Source organism: Arvicanthis niloticus, chromosome 12, assembly GCF_011762505.2.
Source record: "Arvicanthis niloticus isolate mArvNil1 chromosome 12, mArvNil1.pat.X, whole genome shotgun sequence".
Classification (NCBI taxonomy): domain Eukaryota; kingdom Metazoa; phylum Chordata; class Mammalia; order Rodentia; family Muridae; genus Arvicanthis; species Arvicanthis niloticus.
Genome location: NC_047669.1, coordinates 47,564,689 through 47,587,259, shown reverse-complemented (window position 1 = coordinate 47,587,259; position 22,571 = coordinate 47,564,689). Strand labels below are relative to the sequence as shown.

The window sequence follows — 22,571 nt, the reverse complement described above, 5'->3', positions numbered from 1 at the left end:
ACATACAAGACCTTTGTACACAGAATGAACAGCTTAAGCAAAAGCATGTTTTTTCCTTAATTGTTAAATTTCTTTGTAAATTATAATGAGCTTATGAGCCTTTTGTTTTATCTCACAAAGAATATGTGTGCTAAGATTGAGATAGTATGAACACAAATTAATGCAAATCCAGGCTTGAAAATGACAGAGAACTAGTACTTTCACTACTCTAAGAAATGTAAGAAAACCATAACTTTTTTATGTAATATGTGAAGTCATGTATTACTGATTTATAGGATACACACACATATGATAGTATACTTAAATACATAAATTATACTGTATACATATATAAAAATAGAAATATAGTTCAAAAATGAGATACAAATAAATGGCTGAACATTCAATGAAATCTTTAAAAAGAAAAATAGAATAGGAATTTGTTTAGATAAGAGTAAGTATTGATTATAAGTCTGTCACACATAATTTAATATATACTGTTATATATAATAGCATACATTATATATAACATAATAATATATAAGATTTCTAATGTTGATATAAATAATAATTTCATGTCAGTAGTACATTTTATTTATATTATAATACATGAAGACAGAAATTAACCTTGTAGAAATATCATAAATTTTGAGTCCTGAAGAGCAAAGTTATTACAAATGTAATTTCAATTTAAGGAATCTTAAAGTCAGAATCCTAACTTGGTGGTTTCAAACCATCTAAAATCATCCCCACTTGTTGATGACATACAATGATAATTGAATAATTAAAGGTAATTATTATTTTATTTTTCTGTGTCTACTGATAAATTTAATCATTAAATACGTTCTTGTGCATTTTTATTTATAGAACACAAAATTGAAACTTAACATAAATTTAAAATACGATCATATAAACATTTTTAAAATTTCTAATATAGACTGCCTCCCTAAAGTCTACTGAAATCTAAAAATGTCTTGACCCCATTTTAAACATCCCTAAGTATAGATCTGGATGAACTAGGAAAGATTTGGTCAATTCTTTTTTTGAAACTATTTTTTTATGGCCATTTATCAAATATTGTTGTTATTAACTGATAAGCATGGTAAGCTGAAAATGTTAAGACTTCAATATTTTCATTTTTTTTAGCCTTTCTGCTTGCATCTTAGGTCATTAGTAAACTGGTAACTGTCTAAAGTTCTTAAATACTTGCTACACACACACACACACACACACACACACACACACACCATATTTTTTCACCCTTTGGTCAATTAATGTACTTTTTCCTAATTCATAATTGTTTTTCCTGAAACGTGTTAAATTCAGGCCTTTTCTATTAAATTGATTATTTTTTTACAAGATATTTGTTCTTTCTAGTTTATGAAAAGAAACTTAAATTTGTATTTTTAACAATTGAAGAAATAGGAATGTGGAAATAGGTTCATTTTTTCCCGGTGTTTGGTCAGAAATTCCCTTGCCAACCTCTAGGTTTTGTATAATTACCATACAGTCTTTTTCGATTATTTACAGGATAAATACATTTGATAGGATTTAAGTGAGAAACTAAAAGTTCTCTTGGTTTACAATGTACCAAGTTTACTATTTTCATAAATTTTTTGCTTTCCTTTCCAGTAGTTAAAGGTCATACCTTTCTATGAACATATGCAGTTCCTTCACAGTAGTATTTTAAACTGTGTATGTTGGTATTTTACAAGTGTTTCAGGGGCCCAGTAGTTATTGACATCACTGACAACAGGTAATAGTAATTTCTGCTTAACTTAGCATTTGTCAGAAACTGAAAAGAAACATTCCCCTATGGGAAAATAATGTTTTCCCTTGTACTAGTGAAGGGAACATGAGGTCACGCTTGGAGAAGTAGGTGAGTGCCTGGTTGATTTGTGTGGGTGACTTCATCAAGCTGGAGGTATGCAATGGCATCTTATAGGAAGTTCCAGGCAGCAAAGATTTTTTTTTTTTTTTTTTTTTTTTTTTTTTTTTTTTTTTTTTTTTGGCATCAAAACCACTGCATTGTGTTTGTGCTTAAAAGACCTCCATTCATGGAGTTGGTAGTTTACATTGGCATTAATCTAATTACACCCCGGTTGTTTTGAATTTAGTTTAGATACGCCATAAGTGATTCTATTTTCAATAATCACAGGCAGAGATCGCAAAGCAGCAGTCAACGGAGGACTTTTCAAATAAACAAGCTCAGGAACAACCAAACCCTTGTATTTTTCAGGAGTATAATCCAGAATATAAACACATGCTGAAATGCTTTTTTAAAAATCAGTGTAAGATACAGTACAAATGTTTTCATGCCAGCATTCCCAGTAGCCTTTGTGAGTGCTAAGACCAAATGAAACAAAACTATTAAAAGGCAGCAGTCTTACTAATTTTTTCTGCTTCTAGTCATGATGCATGTGTTTCAGGGAAATGGTGATGATTCAGAATTTGGCATATGGATAGAGGTCTAAGGGAAAGGAACCACTGCGGAGACACAAAAATGTCAATCTCAAAACTGTCCCAGTGGCACCCGCTCACCTATGAACTCTCAAGCCTTTGTCTATTCCCAAGAAACAGATGAACAAGCATAGCTTGGAAAGTGTGTCCTTAGTTTCTCTAAGTCTGAAATAGCAAAGTTAATCGTACTGGGTTTCTCTCCTCTTCTCTAGATTGTTCCTCTGATATGTCTCATGCTTTCTCTGCCTATATATTCATAAAGACAGCATGTAACTGTTTATTTAAAATAGAATTGTGATTGGAAAGCAAACTTGATGTTGGCCTTGGTGGCCAACATCGTCATCCTTTAGATGTGTACCAAGGTACCTGACAGGGAAAGGAGGATTCAGAACGTGAAGAATGAGTTTTGCCCATAATTTTTCATTCCACATGGGTCTCCCAATCTCTTCTCCACCCTCCCCTTCCTTCATGCCAACTGTCAGAGCATTCTTAGTTCCTGTATCAACACTTACGCAAATGATGGTTCAGATTTCTTCTAAGATTACATTCAGGAATGGGATCCCAGTGTTGAAAAAAAAGCACAATTTAGAAAAAATGGTGTCTCAGTTGCAGAATGTCCATTGTCTCGTAAAAAGGAGCCACATTGAGGAAGGCCATCATTTTGCCTATTGTTGAAGTATTAAGATTATTTTAACAACTCTTCCTTCACTCACTCTTTCCCCCTTCCTTCTCCTTTCTTCCTTCCCTCCTTTCCTATTCAGTAACAAGTACTATGTGTCTACACTTAATATTTAGAAGTGAAAACTAGATCCCAATATTGCATCACAGTGGTCAGTGTACCTCACTACTGATTAGGTCTTACTTCTTCCAGAAACCTATGTTGGTAAATTCTGCCACATTTTCACAAATGAGTAAACTTGCCTGACACAAGATTATGACTTTGTCAAGGTTCTTACCTCTTCCCCTTGTCTAAACTTACTACATGCCTCTGTTCTACATATGCTGTAAGGGTTACCTGTCAATACCTACTTCTGGCTCAACAAAAAGAAGACCAAATGGTAAATGTACAATTCACCTACAGCTTAGTGCACCTCTCCTTCTCTAAAAAAAACTGGTTTTTTTTATTTCAAAAGCAAAACTGTTCAAATCATTTTTTCCACTGTCACAAATTCAATTATGAGAAATGAGAATAAGTCGAACTTCACAAAGCACTGCATTTTCTGATATTTGTGAGTTGTGCATATCTAGTACTGCCAATTACATTTATTGGCCTTGAGTATTAAACAGCTGGCAGGATTCCACTGTATATAAATAAGACATTTGAGACCTGGACAAGTGCCATTTTGAATACGGCCAGCTGGTGCTTTTTACAGTTTCATTCAACCTAGCATCGTGATTCCACAGAGCAGTCAGTGTTTAGGTACATGGCAAGAGAAAAACATGGTGTTGGTTGGGAATCATACAGGCAATTCCATTGTGTAGAATAGAACATTTCAAGGGCTTGTTAAAGCAAGGCACCAGCAGGCTGTGCACCTGTCTAAGGAGATGACTTGGTGAAATTTATTGTTACCTGAGATACGTTTTTAATTGCTAAATATTTGTACACTTGTGTTTAGGAGTATTGCTTACATTGTGTGAAGCAAATTTCTGCTTTGTTTAGTTTCTGACCTATAATAAAACATTTATATAATGTAATAATAATAATAAATATATAATAAAACATTTATTCTATAATAAAACATTTATTCTTTTTCTCATTTGCATGTTGTTCCTAACAATGCATTTAGTCTGATGTGATGTTTATTTTCTCACTTTATATGAGAATTTACTATGGAGACAGTTTAGAACTTCTGTTCTCTTCTATATAATTCTATATAATTGTATGCTATTTCTTTTGTAAGTTAATACTCACAAGCACTTGTCATTGTGTCAAATTTTTTCCCGAAGGTCAAGTATTTATATTATACTTAATTTCCTTATAATAAGTATACTTATGTTTCATTTAATTGATAAGATAGAAAACTAAATGCATATGAATTTAAGTCTACATTTGCTAATACAATAAATGATGACTTATTAATTTAAATTAAATGATGTATCTACTCAGATAAATATCACTCTAAACCTAAAAGTATTTCTCATTGTTACATTTTTGTGTGTGTACATGTGTGTTTTCAAAAGAACCAGTGTTTGGATGTTAGTGGTTACACCCAAGTTAGGGAAATTATGTTCAACTCACAGCATCCTTGTCTGCTGAGAAATCTCACTGTCCTGAGTATTCGTTTATTTTAATTCACTGAGTACTATTCTAAAATTAATTGCTAGCTGGAATGCAAAATACTTCTTGATATTTCTAGTATGTGTGTATGTGTATGGTGATGCATATGTCTTTCCCATCATTTGTGTATGTGTGTGTATGTGTGTGTGTGCATTCTGTTTGTGTATAGCAGCCTAAAGTAAGCAGTATCCAGATAAGTGCCTGCAGTAATAACACACTGTCATTCTTTTGCCTTCCTTGTGGTTTTCTTTGTAAACTTTTTTAGCATGTTCCCTACTTGTTTTAGCAAGTAGGGGTAGGTTTTACTTGCCTTCTGGTGGATGAACATTATCCCTCCCACTTCTTTGATCTCTCTCTACAGTTGGGTTCTAGCCAACATCACCCATGTTGACACTTCTTACATTAAAAATCTTGACTTGTTGTTTCTTATTCTAAGACTCTGGGTAACACGTGTTTATCATAGAAGTAGATTCTATAAAGCTGAGGAATTCCTTCTTTGTTTCTCACTGGTTTTCTCTCCAATTTAACTAATGTTAATTCATAGGATATGTTCAGTAAGTTCTTCTGATTTAGTTATGTACAAAGTTAGTGTTTTCCTTTGTTTCCTACTCAGATCATATTATCATACCAACAGTGTTTTTTTCACAAGGATTCTTGTGTTCTTTAAAAGTGTTAATAACAATTCGAGCATTAGGAAGAGAAGCAACAGAGCATGCTAGAGCTAAATCATAGGAAGAAGTGCTATGAAGTACCACCTTCTTAAGACAAAGCCAGTGCATTTGTGAACTCACATAGTCTATAGAGCCCTATAGTGGGTACAAAAGAGTAGGGCCCACAGTAGTAGAGCACAGATCGAAGAGGGAGCTCACAGGCCCTAGTCACCGTTGAACTTCTTAGTACTGTCAGTTTCACGAAAAGTGAAAACTCTTGTCTTAGGTTATGCATGAGTCGATAACCTTGTAACTGATGACTACAATAGATGCTATGGCTGCAGGGACTGTACTAGTTACCTAAACAGTTTATAAAGCAAAAGGCATGAGTTTTGGATAAATATCAATAGGGAAAGGAGATAAGAGTTGAATGTAAATAAGTAAAATAGCCAATTTTTTTTTTTTAAAGATTGCTAGGGAATAAGTAGGGGTAGGTTATCATTAGAGTTAGGAACTGACATAAAGTGAAAATGTTTCATTTATTTCTAACTTTTAAGCAATATTATAAATGCTCATTTCTTAGACAATATAGTCTTGAAAAATAAAGGACGTGATAGTGACAGGAGCATATGCCTGACATCCCAGCGCAGGCAGAGGCAGGAAGAGCCCTTGGTATTCAAGGCTATTCTGGTCTAAATAGTGGGTTCCAGGTCAGACAGGCTTCATAGTAAGAGCCTGTTAGAAAGGCCACCTGCCCCTCCACCAATATAACAAAGGAACAAAGAGTGTCCTCCAGCTGAGCTAAGCTTCTTTTTTAGAAAAGAGTTGTTCAACATGTTTCATCAAGATTTTCATTTCTTAATGGCTATTTCACTTTGCCTGAAACATTCCTTTCACTCCTAAAAGCAATCCTGGATTTCTTTTGCAATATTTTTTCTCTCAACATTCTTTTTTAAAAAAATCACTGTGAGTGTTCTGGTTTTATTTATTTTTAAATGGAATGGTAAAAAGGCAAAAAGATCTCTGCAGTATACTTTATAATTTATTATTAATGTGTCTTCTTTTGTGATTAGTCATTTTCCACTCAGATTTAATAATAGGAAACAAATTTTAAACTTAGTTATTCATATTCAAAAGCATAACTTCAATCATATATTTGAGCAGAAAACAGCTATCTCATCGTCTAGAAACTTGGACCCTCAGTCAGGTCCCATCCAGCAATAGTCATGGTCTACACCTGTAGCCATTTCAGGTTCTACTGCTTAATTTTCATCATTTTGTGAGACAAAACCTGAAAGCTCATTGCATTTCTCAACTTAAAATTTTCATTGGAAAAAAAAAACTGTCATAATGTAGTTATCTTCCTACTCTTATCAGAAGTTACCCATCAATAAAAATTGTTATGTTTCTCTGGACATATATGATCATGATGAATTAAGTTTCTTTTTTCCCCTGTTCTCTTAAAAACTATCCTCTGCCCTTTCACACACTGATCACACAGTGCCTGATTTTGTTCTGCCATGTACTCCTACTGAAATATATATGGGGCCTCTCTGTGGACCAAAATAATAGAGCTGCCCAAACATGTAATAGATGCTCCAAAACTGTGAGCCAAATAAAATCTTCTTCTTTATCAGTTGATTATTTTGAGTATTCTGTGACAATGCCAAGAATCGAACTCATTTATCAAAACAGTTCTAAACACTGTATACAATGGTAGCATTGTTTAGAATGCAGTGACATCACATGACTGGGGAGCAATTGATGGCCATCTGTGGAGGGAGGAAAACCTTAGAAAAGCAATTTGAATGGCATTCGCTTACTGAGTAGGCATCAGGAAGAGGCAGAGCTCAGAAAAGAGAAATTTAGGTGCTATATGAGCAGAATAAAGAAAAATATATGTAAGAACTTCAAAAAATGAATAAGCTAATGAGAAATAAAAGAAAAAAATGAAATGTCAAGCCAACATTATCGGAAAGCACAAGTTTAGTCTGCAAACAAACTTTGCTCAGTCCTTAGTATGACAGCAGATACTCTTCAATCTTTTGGCAACTCATGTTGCACTTTTGTTAGTTATACATTAGGGATATTTTTATTATTAACTTAAGAATACCATTTGGTCTTTCATATTGACAAAACATTATACTGATATTAAGCAAAATGAGGCCTTTTCTCATAACTTTTCTTTCTTATTCTGTTGTTTCCAAACATAAAACTTCCCTCATCTGTCGAATTAGTTAATAATAGTGGTAACCACTGAGCATTTTTCAAAGATAAAGTATTTAGTACTGGCAAAGCCTATTTTCTAGAACTACAGTGGTATTCTCAAATATTAGCTTATATCCCAAGGGTTATTGTTAGGCTTTCAGTGTTTTCAAATTAGATATCAACTTCCAAGTCTTAGTCACACTTCTGAAATGTTTTCACTCAAGAGTTAAACCATTTTGCATTTGGATTGTTGGTGGTTTTATGTAGTTGTCTCCATCTGTTCCCAATAGGCATTTCCCAATGCACCAAATTGTTGTACAGTGCCACTCAGATCAAGCCTGAAGGCATGCATACTGGTAGCATTATACAAAACAAGCAGGATATAGTTAGGAATATATATGTCTGTGCACATACAGGGATGCAATTACAACTAGTGAACAAAGAGGTCATGGATTTGAAGAAGAGCAAGGATGGGTTTATGGGAAAGTTTGGAGGGAGAAAGGGAAGGAAGAAATGTTGCAATTAAATTATATTAAAAATAAAACAAATACATTTTTAAAAGTTAGTTAAATTATCTTGTCTGAGATAGTTGAGGAGACATTGCTTTTGCTTTTGGGTTCCTGTAAGGGTTAAAATGACAATGTTCTGATTATTTCTCCATAAGATGAAGACAATAACTCCATCTTCATTGTTCTTTTGGTCCTCTCTAACAGTTTCAGCATAATGTCCCAAGTTCTGTATTTGCTCTCCATCTCTTGCATGAGGAGAAAATCCTCATGTTCTAAACCATCCACACAAACACTTCTCAGTTCTCCATCTTTTCACTGCTTTTTAACTAGCATCTGTAATGACCATATAGAAAAGGGAGCCATTGTCAGTCATCTGCTCAGAAATCAGCATTGGACACAAATCTTCTGTTGCCTTTCTCCTTCTTTCTAGTGACACTCACATGCTGCTTAGCTCAGGATTTCTTCTCTTCTGTCCTTTTTCTTATACCCATGACCCTTTATCAAAATACTTTGCAAGTACTTGTCCATTGCCTTGAGTTGTCTTTTCAGTTCTGTACTCATATAACATCTTTTGACTAAATCTTTCTCTACAACTAAAACACCAAACCAAACAAACACAAAGCTTCCCACCTCTCAAAAACCATATTATGATCCCTACCAACTTCATCACTTCCTGGCCTGTTCTAGGAAAGTGCTGTGTTCTGCATGTTGCTTCAACATCTCTCCATATAGCAGTCAGCCTATGAGTTACATATGCCATGGACTTAGGACATACTATTCCTCTGTCCCAAACCTTTACTCAATTCCAGGGTGAAAAATATTTCAAAAATTCTTGTATATAGGTTAAAAGGATTTCCACATTTGTATTAATATCTATTTCTCCTCTAGTTCACCATTGCTACATGTGCTTGCCCCCTCACCCAGACTGAGTACCTGACCTAACAGTCTCCTGTTTATACTCCCCAGGATCTCTGTTACTTCAATCCAGGATGCTTTATTCACAAACATACATTTAGCCCAGGTTCAAATTTCATTCAAGTATCTGCAGAAGTAAATAGGTATAATGTATTTAAATGTATGTATGTAAATTTCTATTCAACTTTGTTTGCTTATTTTTATCTTTGTTTTACTTTTTCATACAAATATCCTTATCTCGTATAAGGTAGGTATGCAGTGTGTGTGTGTGTGTGTGTGTGTGTGTGTGTCTGGGTGTGTGTTGTAAATAATCAATCAAATGCCTCATATTGAACATTAACTCCATGAAAATTGTACTGAGGTGGGATTTTTCAGAGTATAGCAGACATTCTGGCCTACAGTAAATTTTTTTTGAATAGATAAACAACTAACATCTACTTTCTATTCTTCTAAGTTTAAAAATTCAGAAGTTAAGGGTTTTTTTTTTTTTTTTTTTTTGCATCTTTACCATAATTATATTGTCAGAATATTTGGGAGAATTCAGGTTGAGTGTGGGGTACCTAAAAAGGTACCTTTCCTTAGGTAACCAATGATCCTTATGTACTTTTCGTTTGGTAAAACCAAAGTTCTAAATAAGCATGTGCTTAGTCAGCGTATGATAATAATCTAAGTATTTACTCTTAGGTTAGTAAAATACAAATACTTAATAATTATTTCTTTAGCTAGCAGATGATTACATCTAAGAACTCACTCTCAATTGTTAATTAATTAATTAATTAATTAATTGGTTTTTTTGGGACAAGATTTCTCTGTATAGGCCTGGCTGTCCTGTAACTCACTCTGTAGACCAGAATGGCCTTGAACTCAGAAATCTGCCTGCCTCTGCCTCCCAAGTACTGGGATTAAAGGTGTGTACCACCACTGCCTGGCTCAATTTCCTATTTTAACATAAAATATTCCTACAAAATATTTACTATTATTATCTCTGTTTTAGACACAAGACTACTAGTCAGTACAAAATAACTGAAAAATAAAATTTACTTTTTAATTTCACTAAACTACAGAATAAATTCATCATCATTCTATATTGACTATATCATCTCATTTTTTTAAAGTGATTTGTTGTTATGGTGAAATAATTGTCTAATGATACTGTAATATCTTGGAGCGTGGTACAATGTGGAATAGTGCTAGCACTGGTTTTGCTATACTTAGAAGTAGAGCAAATTCTTATAAAAGAAATGATGACAGACTCATTTATAATAAAATGCAAAGTAACCAAAGATGCCCTTACCTTTTAGTATGAATTATGCTCATTGAGTCTCAAGACAATAGGATAGGCTTACGTTTGTCATGAAATTTACTGGCCTTAAGTTAAATTAAAGCAACTCTAGATAAGTTTTAAAAAGGAACTGTAGAAGGCTTAAATTAAAAGTACATTCATCTTATAAGAAAATTGATGAGTGTGTTGTTTTTATTATAAAGAATGTTATGGGGACTAAGTCAGCTTTAGCAGAATAACAATGTAGCCTGCTTACTCTGTATGACACAGCTACAGTCATGTTAAAGATACATATTTACTTTGTGCCAGGATATATCTAAAAGTTTTACTATAGTCTTTTTCATGTTTCTGATGCAAAAATCAAATCATTGCTTTTCAAATATCCTAATTATTAAACAGCAAAACTCAATTTCAACAATATTATCTTTATCTACAGAGCTTAAAGCCTGTAAGTCTGGAGTCCACAGGGTATTCAAGAATAGGAGCCTGTGAGCTTTTCCATGCAGCAAGACTGCTCCAGTCTTCCAAAAGTATGTCTCAGGAAAGTGTCTGCAGTTTCAGCCTTGCCCTGTAAAGCAGCTTTCGATGGCAGAAACATGTTCTCAATAGTAACACATACTCAGTTAAACCCTAAACTTCCTATCAGAAGGTCCATAAAACCTAGTGCAGGGTCCATGTCACACAAGTTAATTTCATTTCCGTCACTGTGAGTGCTGTACAGGTATATTGCAAATTGCTAAGAATTGTGGCGGCTGTGACCTATTATCAGAGCAGGAAATTACATGGGTCTCACAGCTCATGTGCAGGGTGCTGCTGTCACTGCTCTGCATTAATTTCTAAGTCGTTGGCCATTTGGAATAATTCTGTAAATGCTCATCTTAGCAGTTTTCAGTCTAGACACGTTAAGCCCATATGCACAGAATTTTCTTCCCATCATTTCAAGCAGTTACACTCAATTCTAAAATTACCTTCTTTTATTGGACAATTTCACCTTGAACATTCTTCTAAGGGTTGGAAATATGATAGCCTCATTGTCCTGTTCCCTAATATTAAGGGGAAATTTATTCTCCAGAAATTACAGCTGCTTAGCAATATATGAAAAGAAAGGTAGAGAAAATCTCTGATAAATGGCTACATTGGGTTATTTTTCTCTTTTCAGTTCTGATAGGTTACATGATGATTCATTACCCAACATATTTGATCTTTTTCCAGGTGTGATTATTGAATAATAGAAACCTTTATATTGTTGACTGTGGTGGCACACGCCTCCAATTCCAGCAATACGAGTCAAAGGCAGATTGCTATCTGTGAGTTTGAGGCCAGCCTGATCTACAAAGCAAGTCCAAGAAGCTAGGGCTACACAAACGGGGAAAAAGAGAAAATTTTTTATTTATAGTTTTAAAGTAAATATAGAAACATTGCATTGTGTATATGAAGCCTCTATACTGAAAAAATTCTTATCCTTCCTTTCATATCGACATTTAAAAGAAAACTAAATTCAAATTGAAGATGGAGTTGAAAATATTTAATGTTGTTCCATCTTAGCATGATACCTTAAGTTATATCTTATAATTCACTGAATATTTCATTTTTATGTATGTAGGTATTTTGCCTGCATGTATGATTTTCCTTCATGTATGTGTATGCATCATGTGCATGCAGTCTACAGAGGACATAAAGGGCATTGGATCCTCTGAATTTGTAGAGGATGTTCTTAGCCACAAAGTTGATCCTGGGAACTCAACCTAGGTCCTCTATAAGAACAAATGCTCTCTAACCCTTGTGTCCTATTTCTTGAATATCAATTCCTCTGGCTAGGAGTTCTGTTATATTAGCCTGTATTCAAAGTGCTTTTCTCATAGTTTAAAATGTAGCCTTCTTTTCTCTAATACTGCATCCCTCATTTTTAAGTGCATTTTCTTGGAAAATTCACATCCATCATCAATTGTAAAAATCCTTACTATAAATTTGTTGACACTCAGTTTCTAAAGATTTCTTTCTCACTGTGTCCCTTCTGAAATAAACTTGTCATAGGTCTGGTATTCAGTCAGTTAAGGACAATATCTGATATAACTAAAGCACTGATTGCTTTTAATCCAATGCCTTATGGAACCAAGTCTCCACTTTTGTACTTTGTTAATTGCAATATGTTTGGCACTTGACACATCATATGCCATTTAATTTTAGTTATTCTCTATGGGGTAGTAACTTTGTTTTTGGCACAAATGCTTCAGAATGGAAATTTATCCAAGTAAGAGACCCTCCATAAATCAGCACTGTGGGGATGGAAATAGAAAAAAAATCATTGTTGTGATAACCTCTTTCTATATTGGTGAGGAATATCCCTCTCAAAGGAAAAAGCCCAAAGGTGATAGATTAGGGCATCCAACATCCTCCTTCTCTGACCTCCACATGTGGGGATGCACATGTTTCCAAATACCATAGAGACACCACAGTTGCACACACACACACACACACACGTGTGTGTGTGTGTGTGTGTGTGATTTATATATAATAGTAAGGAATACAATTGGAAGGCACTGCTTCTTTAATGATAGGTAGTCTGTCTCCTCTATTGCTAAATGTTGTTGTAGTGTATGGCGCATTATGGTTAGTCAATATTAGCTGCTAGTGAAAGGACACAGTTTTGAACAAGAATTCCTTTCCACTTCCAGCTCTTCTTTTCTTCTGATACTGCAACTCTCAAGATGAAGTGTCTTCCTGAAATTTGTTTTAATATGAGGTTTACTCTCGGCATTTAGAGCAGGTATTAAAAGAGCTCTTCATATTATTTTAGGAGCAATGAGCAAGCACTAACTCAGCAGAGGCACCACTGAAACTGTTATCTAGACCTTTGCAGTCCTCCCTCTAAACATCTCCTCTTGCCTTGCCTCAGAAGTCCCTGCCTCTCTTCCAGATCTCCCCATGTGCCCCTCTTTAGATGTTTTGCACCAAAGCAAATGAAGTATACAGGCCAATTCAGGTTCACTGGTGACACCAGGCCCTCCTGCTCTGTTGGCTACTGTCTCCGATCACTGCCCTCCACCACTGCAACTCAGCTGAGTAAACAGATTCTGCTCTTGACTATTGCCTGGCTGCATCTCCTTTCTCCTGTTTGTACCCCACACCAGCACTATGAACAGGTTAGCCACCACCTCTTTAATGCTTTCTTTTCATTAGTTATCCTACTTTCCCAAAATGCCTTTGCATCCCTCAAACAAGTGTAACTTCATTTATTTGCCAGCTCTGCATCATCCATTATCAACTTCCAGTTAACAGCAACAACAAAATTATCACAAATCGTTTCTCTTCATAATCCCCAAAGGTTTCTGGGCCAGGCTTTACTTCTAGAAATATTTCATTCATGTGTTTAAAGTTGATTAAAATGTCTACTAAGAAGGTATTTTAGAAATCACCACCAAATATCATCTTATGAGCATACTATAAAATATCATATCTAAAATCAATTGTATTTCATTCATAGCAGAGCAAAAATATATTGGGGAACATAGCCTATCTTCTTCTTGTTTGCTACTGAAGTTTATGATGCTGCATGGTTCACATTTATACCACGTAGAAACACAACCCTGTGATTAGATTTACTCAGTTTTCTGTAATAGGATCTTATGACTCCTTGTGGGAGGAGAAAACGCTATCCAAGTGGGCTTCTGTATAAGACATGCATATGTCTTGGTACATTTGGGGTACAAAATGAATTTGGTGTACATGTTTAGCTGAATACTAAACAAGCCTGTTAGATAGTTTCACTGTGACCCAGAAGTTATAAAAGCTGGTATTGGAGCATGCTGTCAAGCCATGCTAAGATGCTGAACTTGTTAAGACCAAGGAACAAACAGAATGCTTCTTTTCTCAAACAAATATATGTTACATTCAGCTAAGTCCTTGAGCATCAGAACAAAAGAAGAACAAATGGGAGAGGGAGCTACCAAGCAATATGTTTTAGAAGTTGTCTGGTTAACAGCTGGCTAGGATCAAGAATCACTGAAACAAGAGAGTTATACACATCAGAGTTAGAGACAAGGCTCAGAGTATGGTAACAGTTCTAAGATCTCCACATAGTTCTGCTTATTCCCAGCTGGTAGGAGAGATCTGAAATGGCAGACAGAGGTATGGTAGAACTGAGCCATCTGTGGTTCTAGTGTGAGTTTTGGGATTTTATAAAACTAAAGGACTGAGAAGGAAAATGGACCTGTGAATCTAGCTCAGATGTGCCGTAAAACGTAAAGACAGAGCCCAAGACAGGTGCTCACGGTGTACCCAAGGATCCCATCCACTCCAGCCTTCTGGGAACCTGGTGTCTTTAACAACGTCCAGTTATAAGTGCAAACATAACCATGACCTACACAATATCCTGCGAATCCTAGATAGAGACATTATGTCACTCATTCCTGACTGCTGTGCTCACTTGGGAAGTTTTGCTGCCTTTTCTCAACAGCAATCCCTAGTCTTCTCACCTTCTTACTGGCTTTTCATCTCTATATCTTACCTAAAAGAGGCTGCTGTGTTTACTAAATTCAGTTAGATTGTTCTCATATCATTATCAAATGTCTAGAGGTTAAAGTGGGTTAAGAGTTGTATATATAAAACTTGTCACCTGGATTCCCAGCTGTAACTCCAGAGCCATGGCCCTGTTGACATTTCTCTCCTTGACATTGGTCCAAGTCTTGTCTTCAGTGTTGATTTCCTCTCTTCTCCCCTCCTAATCCATTGAACCCAAGCACAATACTATATACACTCACGTGCTCAAAAAAGTATCTTTTATAATTCTATGCATTTGCTTCAACTCTTACATTAAACTCTTAGAAATATATCCCTGACTGTATGGCCAAACACGTGTACATGTTTTTGTGATGAGAGGGAGCTAAACAAAAGAATGTATAAATAGAAATGCAATGATTCTGTTGACGTAGCTCTGTTGTCAGCTTAGCAGTGGCATCTTTAAAGTAGAAGGTGCCTGCCCATTCGCATATCAAGTGCTGCTTCAGGGAGAGTGCTCAAATATCTCTAGGACAAATATTGAGGATTTTGCACTGGGTATAGCTGTACAAATGAAAAAAAATATATGGCTAAGAGGCATGGATGGAGAAAAGAAAAACTCAAAACCACCTAATATCACAATTAACCATTAGCATATTAAGAAAACCATAGGACTATGGCTTCCTGTGCACCATTGGAACCGACAAGCAATTTTAAGCAGAATAATACTTTTAGTGACATTTTAATTTTAGTCACATGAAAATTCTTCAGAAACCAGTATTGTACTTTTAGATGTAAAGTTACTTTTCTTATTAATTTCCACCAACATAGTTGTTTCTTGTATGTGCTAAATAATTGAATATTTCCCTCCTTAGAAAAAAAGTATTCCTACTTTTATTGTTCTTACTCCCTTTTCACAACTCCTGAAAAAGTTTCTCCATGAGAGGAATTAATATAAACCTAAATAAATCTTTAATTAATATAATTGAGGTATATATGAAAGGCAGTTATTTGGTTAAATGTCAATTAATTATTAAAGGTATTTGTTTTTCTGAAAAGTACATTGACCTCAGTAGAATTTCAGGAACTTTACTTTCTAGAGAATATTAATGAAATCTCCTGGGAAGAAGCTGCAGAATGATTTCTCAAGCACATAGAATGTGAAGAGTGTTGTAGTTACAGTAATCTCGACCATGAAAAATAAAGAATTCAATCTGAGCTTTTTGACTAAATAATACAGATTTTGAATATGGTTCTGGAAAGCAGGTTAAACATCTCAATAGATAATTTAGAAAATGTAAGAAAATATTATAATTTTTCATGCTTTCTTCTGAATAAGGCAAGGTGATTTACTCCCTTCTTTAGATTTTTTTAAAGATAATGAAGAGATGAAAAATATGCCCACTACTGCAAATTCTAGGTATCACTTCAGTGTTTTACTTGTTTACTTCCTTCATGTTTGCCTTAGGACAATTACTATATGGTATAGTATTTTAACTATTTCTGGGTAAGCACATTAGTTCTGAGGGCAGAGGGATGTGGTAAAGCTGGACATTGTTTACATTGATAAAGTACATACTTCCAAAAAGAGCTCTAGCTGATGATGCTAGCATTGCAGACTTTAAGAAAGAAATATTACTTTAGAGGTTATATTCCTACCATTGCTTTTCCTCAATTGCCTGAGAGACTCTGGCTTTGTATATGGAGATGGCAGCCCACCATCACTTACAAGCAATTAGGTCTTCATTACAAATTAATGAAGTGGTAATTGCTCCCTGCAACCTTCCCAGTGAAAAGCATGCTGGTGTTGTTTGCATTATCTTCAGGCAATTCATAATTCTGTATTCAAGAACTTGTGATGGCTTGCCAAATTAAACTACAATAAGATTTTCATAATTAAAGTCATATTTTACATCAAATTATGAAAATCTCTACAGAATATGCTGTTTGAAGTTTAGCCACATATGGCTTATCATAAAAGAAAATTGCAAAAAACTCATTGATCAAAGTAAACATTCCTTTATTGTTATGAGGAACATTAGATTTAAAAATGTGTCAATTGATTTTTCTAATTCACAATGGCATAATCTAACTGTCTATAAAGCACAGGATGCATTCAGAGTGACATTACTGTTCAGTGTAGAACACTTCCATAAAAAAATTGATATCTGACACCGGAAAATTTTGAAACACCTACTGCAGGCATTTTCCATTCTAAAATTGATGTGATGCTTTAAGTTTCTTTTAACTGTGACTTTATAGCTATAGATACTTTGGCATGAAATCCTTTAACCAAGAATTCTCTTGTATGAATAGGTTCCTATACAATCAATAATACAATGAATGTTTGAAAATGCTCTTGGAGATTACTTGTAGTTACAGTAAGGGTTTGAGGCTGATTTGGCATTTATGTTTCCTCTCTGGCATCATGCAGATAATTTTTCTGTACCAAACAATAGGAGGTAGGGGTAAATGCTCTATGTGGGTACCACCTCAACTCCTTTTTCCATGAGTTGTGTAGGTGTTATCATCAGCAATGCAGCTTTGCCATCAGTATTTGGAAATCAGCCTGTAGTCTTGACAATAAAGCGTTTTTTTTTTTTTTTTTTTTTTTTTTTTTTTTTTTTTTTTTTTTTTTTTTTTTTTTTTTCAGGTGTTTTATAGGGGGCCCCTTTAAACAACAACTCAATTAGATGAAATCAGGACCCTGTATTGGAAGCTTTCTTTGGTGACCAACTGGGGCTCTAATCTCCCCTATTTGGTGACTTCATTTAGATTGCTCTCATTTATGTCTATGTATTAGGAATTTTCTACTGTTCTAGGTTTGATACTACCCCTCAAACAACCCTTAATTGGAGCTGTTCTCCCATGTTCATTACTTGATCCCCTTTTCCCTTCCCTTCTCCATTATATCTTTTTATTTCAGACTTCCTTCAGGCCATCCACAAATATATGGTCAATTTTCCTTTCCTGGGAGATTTGCCTACCTCCAGACATTTATACCTAACTTCTGTGGTGCTACAGACTGTGGCTTGATTATTATTGACTTACCAGCTAATATCCACAAGTAAGCAAATACATACCATATTTGTCTTCCTAGGTCCAGGTTACCTCACCCAGGATGATTTTTCTCTAGTTTTATCCATTTACCTTCAAATTTCAAGATTTTAAATTTTTAAATGCCTGAGTGCAAATTACCCAGTTTTCTTCATTCATTTTTTTTTTCTTTTGAGGGAAAACTAGGGTGTTTCCAATTCTAGGTTCTTATGAATAGAGCAGTAGGGATCATACTTGAGCAAGAGTCCTTGTAGTAGTATATATATATATTCTTCTACATGTAGCCATTCAGTCTGAGCAAAACCATTTGTTGTAGATGCTATCTTCTTTATGGTGTGTGTTTCAGGCTTCCATCAGTCAATATATGTCTGAGTCTTCAGTTTGATTCCATTGATCAAAATGTCTTTGGGCAAATACTATGTTTTCACATTTTTACTTAGAGTTATCCAAAGATATTTTATAATATTTGAGGTCATTATGAATTATGAATGGTGCTGTTTCCCTGATTTAGTTCTCACTTTATTTGTCATTTTTATATAAGAGAACTAGTGAATGTTGTGAGTTAATTTTGTATCCAGCTACGTTGTTGAAAGTGTTTTTCAGCTGTAGGAGTTGAATTTTTTGGGTCACCTATTAATACAATCTTATACTTTTACTTCTTCCTTTGTATCCTCTTTTCAGGTTTTATGTGTTTGTTTGTTTGTTTGTTGTATTGTGTATGTGTGTGTGTGTCTTTGAAAGAGAAATTTAAGAACACGTTATAATGAACACCATTAGAATTCATCTCCAAAATTTACAAAGTCTTTAATTTTTTTTTTGTTCTGAGACTCAAATAAGGGACTTTGCACATTATCAACAAGACTCTGTCACAGAGCCACATGACTAGCACTAATAAGAATTTCTATGGTTTCATTCTCATAAGTGATATCTTTATATATTACATGAAAATTAATGTTTAATTCATTTTTCAGTAGTTTTTAATATAGTATTGCAAATATGAATAGCTCAAAATTTAGTAATTCTATTTTAGAACAAAAATCTAGTTTTCCTTTCATCAGGAACAATTCATCAATTATACTTACAAATAAATTGTGACAAAACTATGATTAAATCACTGGTCATCCTTCTTTCCAAGTTTTAATGTTGAAATGTTCTACTTTACATAATGACTTGTCTCATGGCCCTTTTCTAAAATTCTAAAACCTTTCAGTACAATGCAAATGTATTTACTAAACTATGAACTATTTTGTGTCACTAATTTTACCAAATCTCAACAATAATAAACACACCTTAGAAGGTTAGAAGTGGTGCTATAGATCCCTACATGCATAGTATAGAAATCCCTTCTTGTTTATGCTGTATCTCTTGTGATTTCTTGACTCTCATCCTGTGTTGGGTATCATGCCACTTACATCACTAATTTTGTCTCTCTCTTTTTGCTTTGACACTTCAGTGGGAAGAGATCAGTGGCGTTGATGAACATTACACACCAATCAGGACTTACCAGGTGTGCAATGTCATGGATCACAGCCAAAATAATTGGCTGAGGACAAACTGGGTACCCAGAAACTCAGCTCAGAAGATCTATGTGGAGCTAAAGTTCACACTGCGGGATTGTAACAGCATTCCATTGGTTTTGGGGACTTGCAAGGAGACCTTTAACCTGTACTACATGGAGTCTGATGATGATCATGGTGTCAAATTCCGAGAGCATCAGTTCACGAAGATTGACACCATTGCCGCTGATGAAAGTTTCACTCAGATGGATCTTGGAGACCGCATTCTAAAACTCAACACTGAGATTAGAGAAGTGGGACCAGTCAATAAAAAGGGATTTTATTTGGCCTTTCAAGATGTTGGTGCTTGTGTTGCCTTGGTGTCTGTGAGAGTATACTTCAAAAAGTGCCCATTTACAGTGAAGAATCTGGCTATGTTTCCAGACACAGTGCCCATGGACTCCCAGTCTTTGGTGGAGGTTAGGGGCTCTTGTGTCAATAATTCCAAGGAGGAGGATCCTCCCAGGATGTACTGCAGCACAGAGGGTGAATGGCTGGTCCCCATTGGCAAATGCACTTGCAATGCTGGGTATGAAGAACGAGGGTTTATATGCCAAGGTAAGAGTGTTCTCCTTTCTTTATAGTTGAATTTGTCTCCTGTGAGCCTATTAATTGTAAAGTAACTGAAATAAATTAACCTGATCTGATCTCATTTGACAGCACAACATGTCTTTGAATGAGTAGTCAATTCATATGCTAAATTATTCCACTGATGTGTTGATTCATGATCAGTTGTGAAATATTAATGGTATCACTCTAGAGTTCTAGGCTACACCCTGTAGAAGTGTCATATGAGGTTTTTTTTCATTGTATTTTAATATATTTATTTAGTTTGGAGGATGGACACATACCATGGTACATTAATGTTAAATGTATTAAGACAGTTTAAGGAAGTCAGATCTCCTGTTAAAATTTGGATCCTGGGTGTCAATCTCAGGTTACCAGGCTTTAACAACAGTCAACTTTATAGGCTGAGCCATTTTTCTACCATGAGGTGTTATTTTTGAGGTTTGCCTGTAAGCTAATGATTGATGGTGCTCTAACTGCAGCAATTGAAGTAGAATACACCTGCCTTTCCTTTTTTTTTTAATATAGAGGGTGGAAGCATATTTGCACTCAGCTAATCAAATTTAACAGAATTAAATATTATGATGACTATAACTGGTTTCATTTATCTCAATAATATTTTCTAAATATTTATAAAGTATGATCTGTTCTTCAATAAAAGTTGGCTACTAAGAGAATGCTAAACACTTTAAAAAAACCATTTTATTTAAAATTCCAGGGCTAATGTATTTGTATTTGCTTTTTTGTTGTTATTGCTTGCTGTTGTTTGGTGTGGAGAAAATATGAAGTTCTATATGTAGGAAGGCAGGAAGAATCTGGGGAGTAGCTGAGGGAAGGAAAACATAATCAGTAAATATTTTATGAAAAATATTAAGGAAAGACTTTTTAAAAAATTTTACACTGTAAAAATCTTATCTGTTCCCAATAATTTACTTTTCTATTACCTAAGACATTACACCTATTTCCCCTGACATTATATAATACGTATTTTATGCTTTAAATAATATTAGAAAACCTGAATTTTGTCATCAGTTTGAATTTTTAAAAAAATGTGTATTTGATATAAAAATAACTAATATAACTAAATAACTAAAATATTTTATATAAATTTTTATATAAAATTAATATTTTATATAAAATTATATATATTAGAAATGTAAGATTATAATCTTGTTACATTCAAAATTTCAATGTGAAAATAGGTAAGGTTTTAAATACCTGAATATGCTGAAAGGATTAATTATATTGATTGCAACAAATATATAGGAAAATATTAGTGAACAATCACATGGTATTTGATCATTTTCACACTTTCATTGCTAGTAGGCTGTGTATATAGAAAAGTCTAGGTATTTAGCAATCACTGTTCAGAAGTCTATGTACCGAAATGATGCACCCAGGTCTCAGGAAGACTAACCGGTGTTAGAACTATCCTTCTAGCCCCTGTTTTCATTTTGAAATTCACATCTTATTTTTAAACCTAATGTACCCTTCTAACCTATATTTTTGTTTTGAAATTCATAGCTTCTCTTTAAATGTTAGTGCAGTTGTTTTAAAATTAAGATAGGTGTTCAAAGTGATTGGACCCAAAGACTAAGTTCTCAATTTTAGCCACACTGCTTTCCTTTTTGACTAATGATGACAAAAGAAGAAATAAAAGTGCATGTATTTTATGGGTGTAATTGAAGAAAAAAAGGTCCAAAGCGTTTGCACAAAGCAATAAGGAATCTCAACAAGCCTAATATGCATTGTTTATTTCTGATGTCATTTTCTGTTCTCAGAATTTTAAGAAAGAATTGTTACTTAAAAGATTATTTCTGAGTTCACTAAGTTATGTCTGGGTGGCAACTAATAAAATCTGGGTTTATATATTGTCAAGAACCTTACACTTGTGAAATTGTGAAATGAAATTCATTAAGTGTTCCTCACTTTAATTTATCTTATATTTTAGTTATTAGTGCAAAGTATTAATATGCCAGACAAAGTAGAAATGTAGATAAATAAGTCATCAGATCTACATTCCAGGAGCTCAGAGTCTACTCAGATTTACAGATGCAAAAGTTAATGATATTACTAGAAGACAGACAAGTAAGTCTGTCCTGAATACAATGAGTCTTGACAAGAGAGTAGAGGAAGAAAATCATATTAAAGATTTTAGAACTAAACATAAAAATTGCTAATTGTGGCTTTGTGTTGTTTTTAGACTCATTTGTATCTGCTTACAAATTTGTGAATCTTACATATTCCAGATGCACGAGTTCCCATTGGCTACCGTGTCATTGTACTGCAATCCCCAAAATGTACAGAAGATACACGAGAATGGTTTTATGTTAGGGACGATCACAGAATGCTTTCACAAAGATTCAAATTTCAATTCTAGGCCATTTCCTAACGTAACTAATGTAGTATGCCCATTATTTATTCTGATCTAGACAGTTAATTAGGATACTTAATGTTAAGTGATCTGAATGACAAGAGTGCAGCAGGGCAATTGCACCAATATAAAGGCTTTGTTTTCAACAATCACATCCATTAATTTTGAATAGAAACAAAATAGCAATCTCTAGAGGCAAATTCTGAGTATGGGATTTTTAGCATACATAGATTTTTTTT

The 22,571-nt window shown here is 34.3% G+C and overlaps 1 protein-coding gene across 3 annotated transcripts in view; it reads left to right on the top strand.

Annotated features, from left to right (window-relative positions):
* The window catches only part of Epha3 (EPH receptor A3), a 297,859-nt gene that overhangs the window by 67,335 nt on the left and 207,953 nt on the right, over nt 1–22,571 (top strand). For all 3 annotated transcript variants that reach the window (XM_076943064.1, XM_034515244.2, XM_076943065.1), the window contains exon 3: nt 19,289–19,949. In XM_076943064.1, the coding sequence (XP_076799179.1) occupies nt 19,289–19,949 (661 nt within the window). The remainder of the gene's footprint in view (nt 1–19,288; nt 19,950–22,571) is intronic.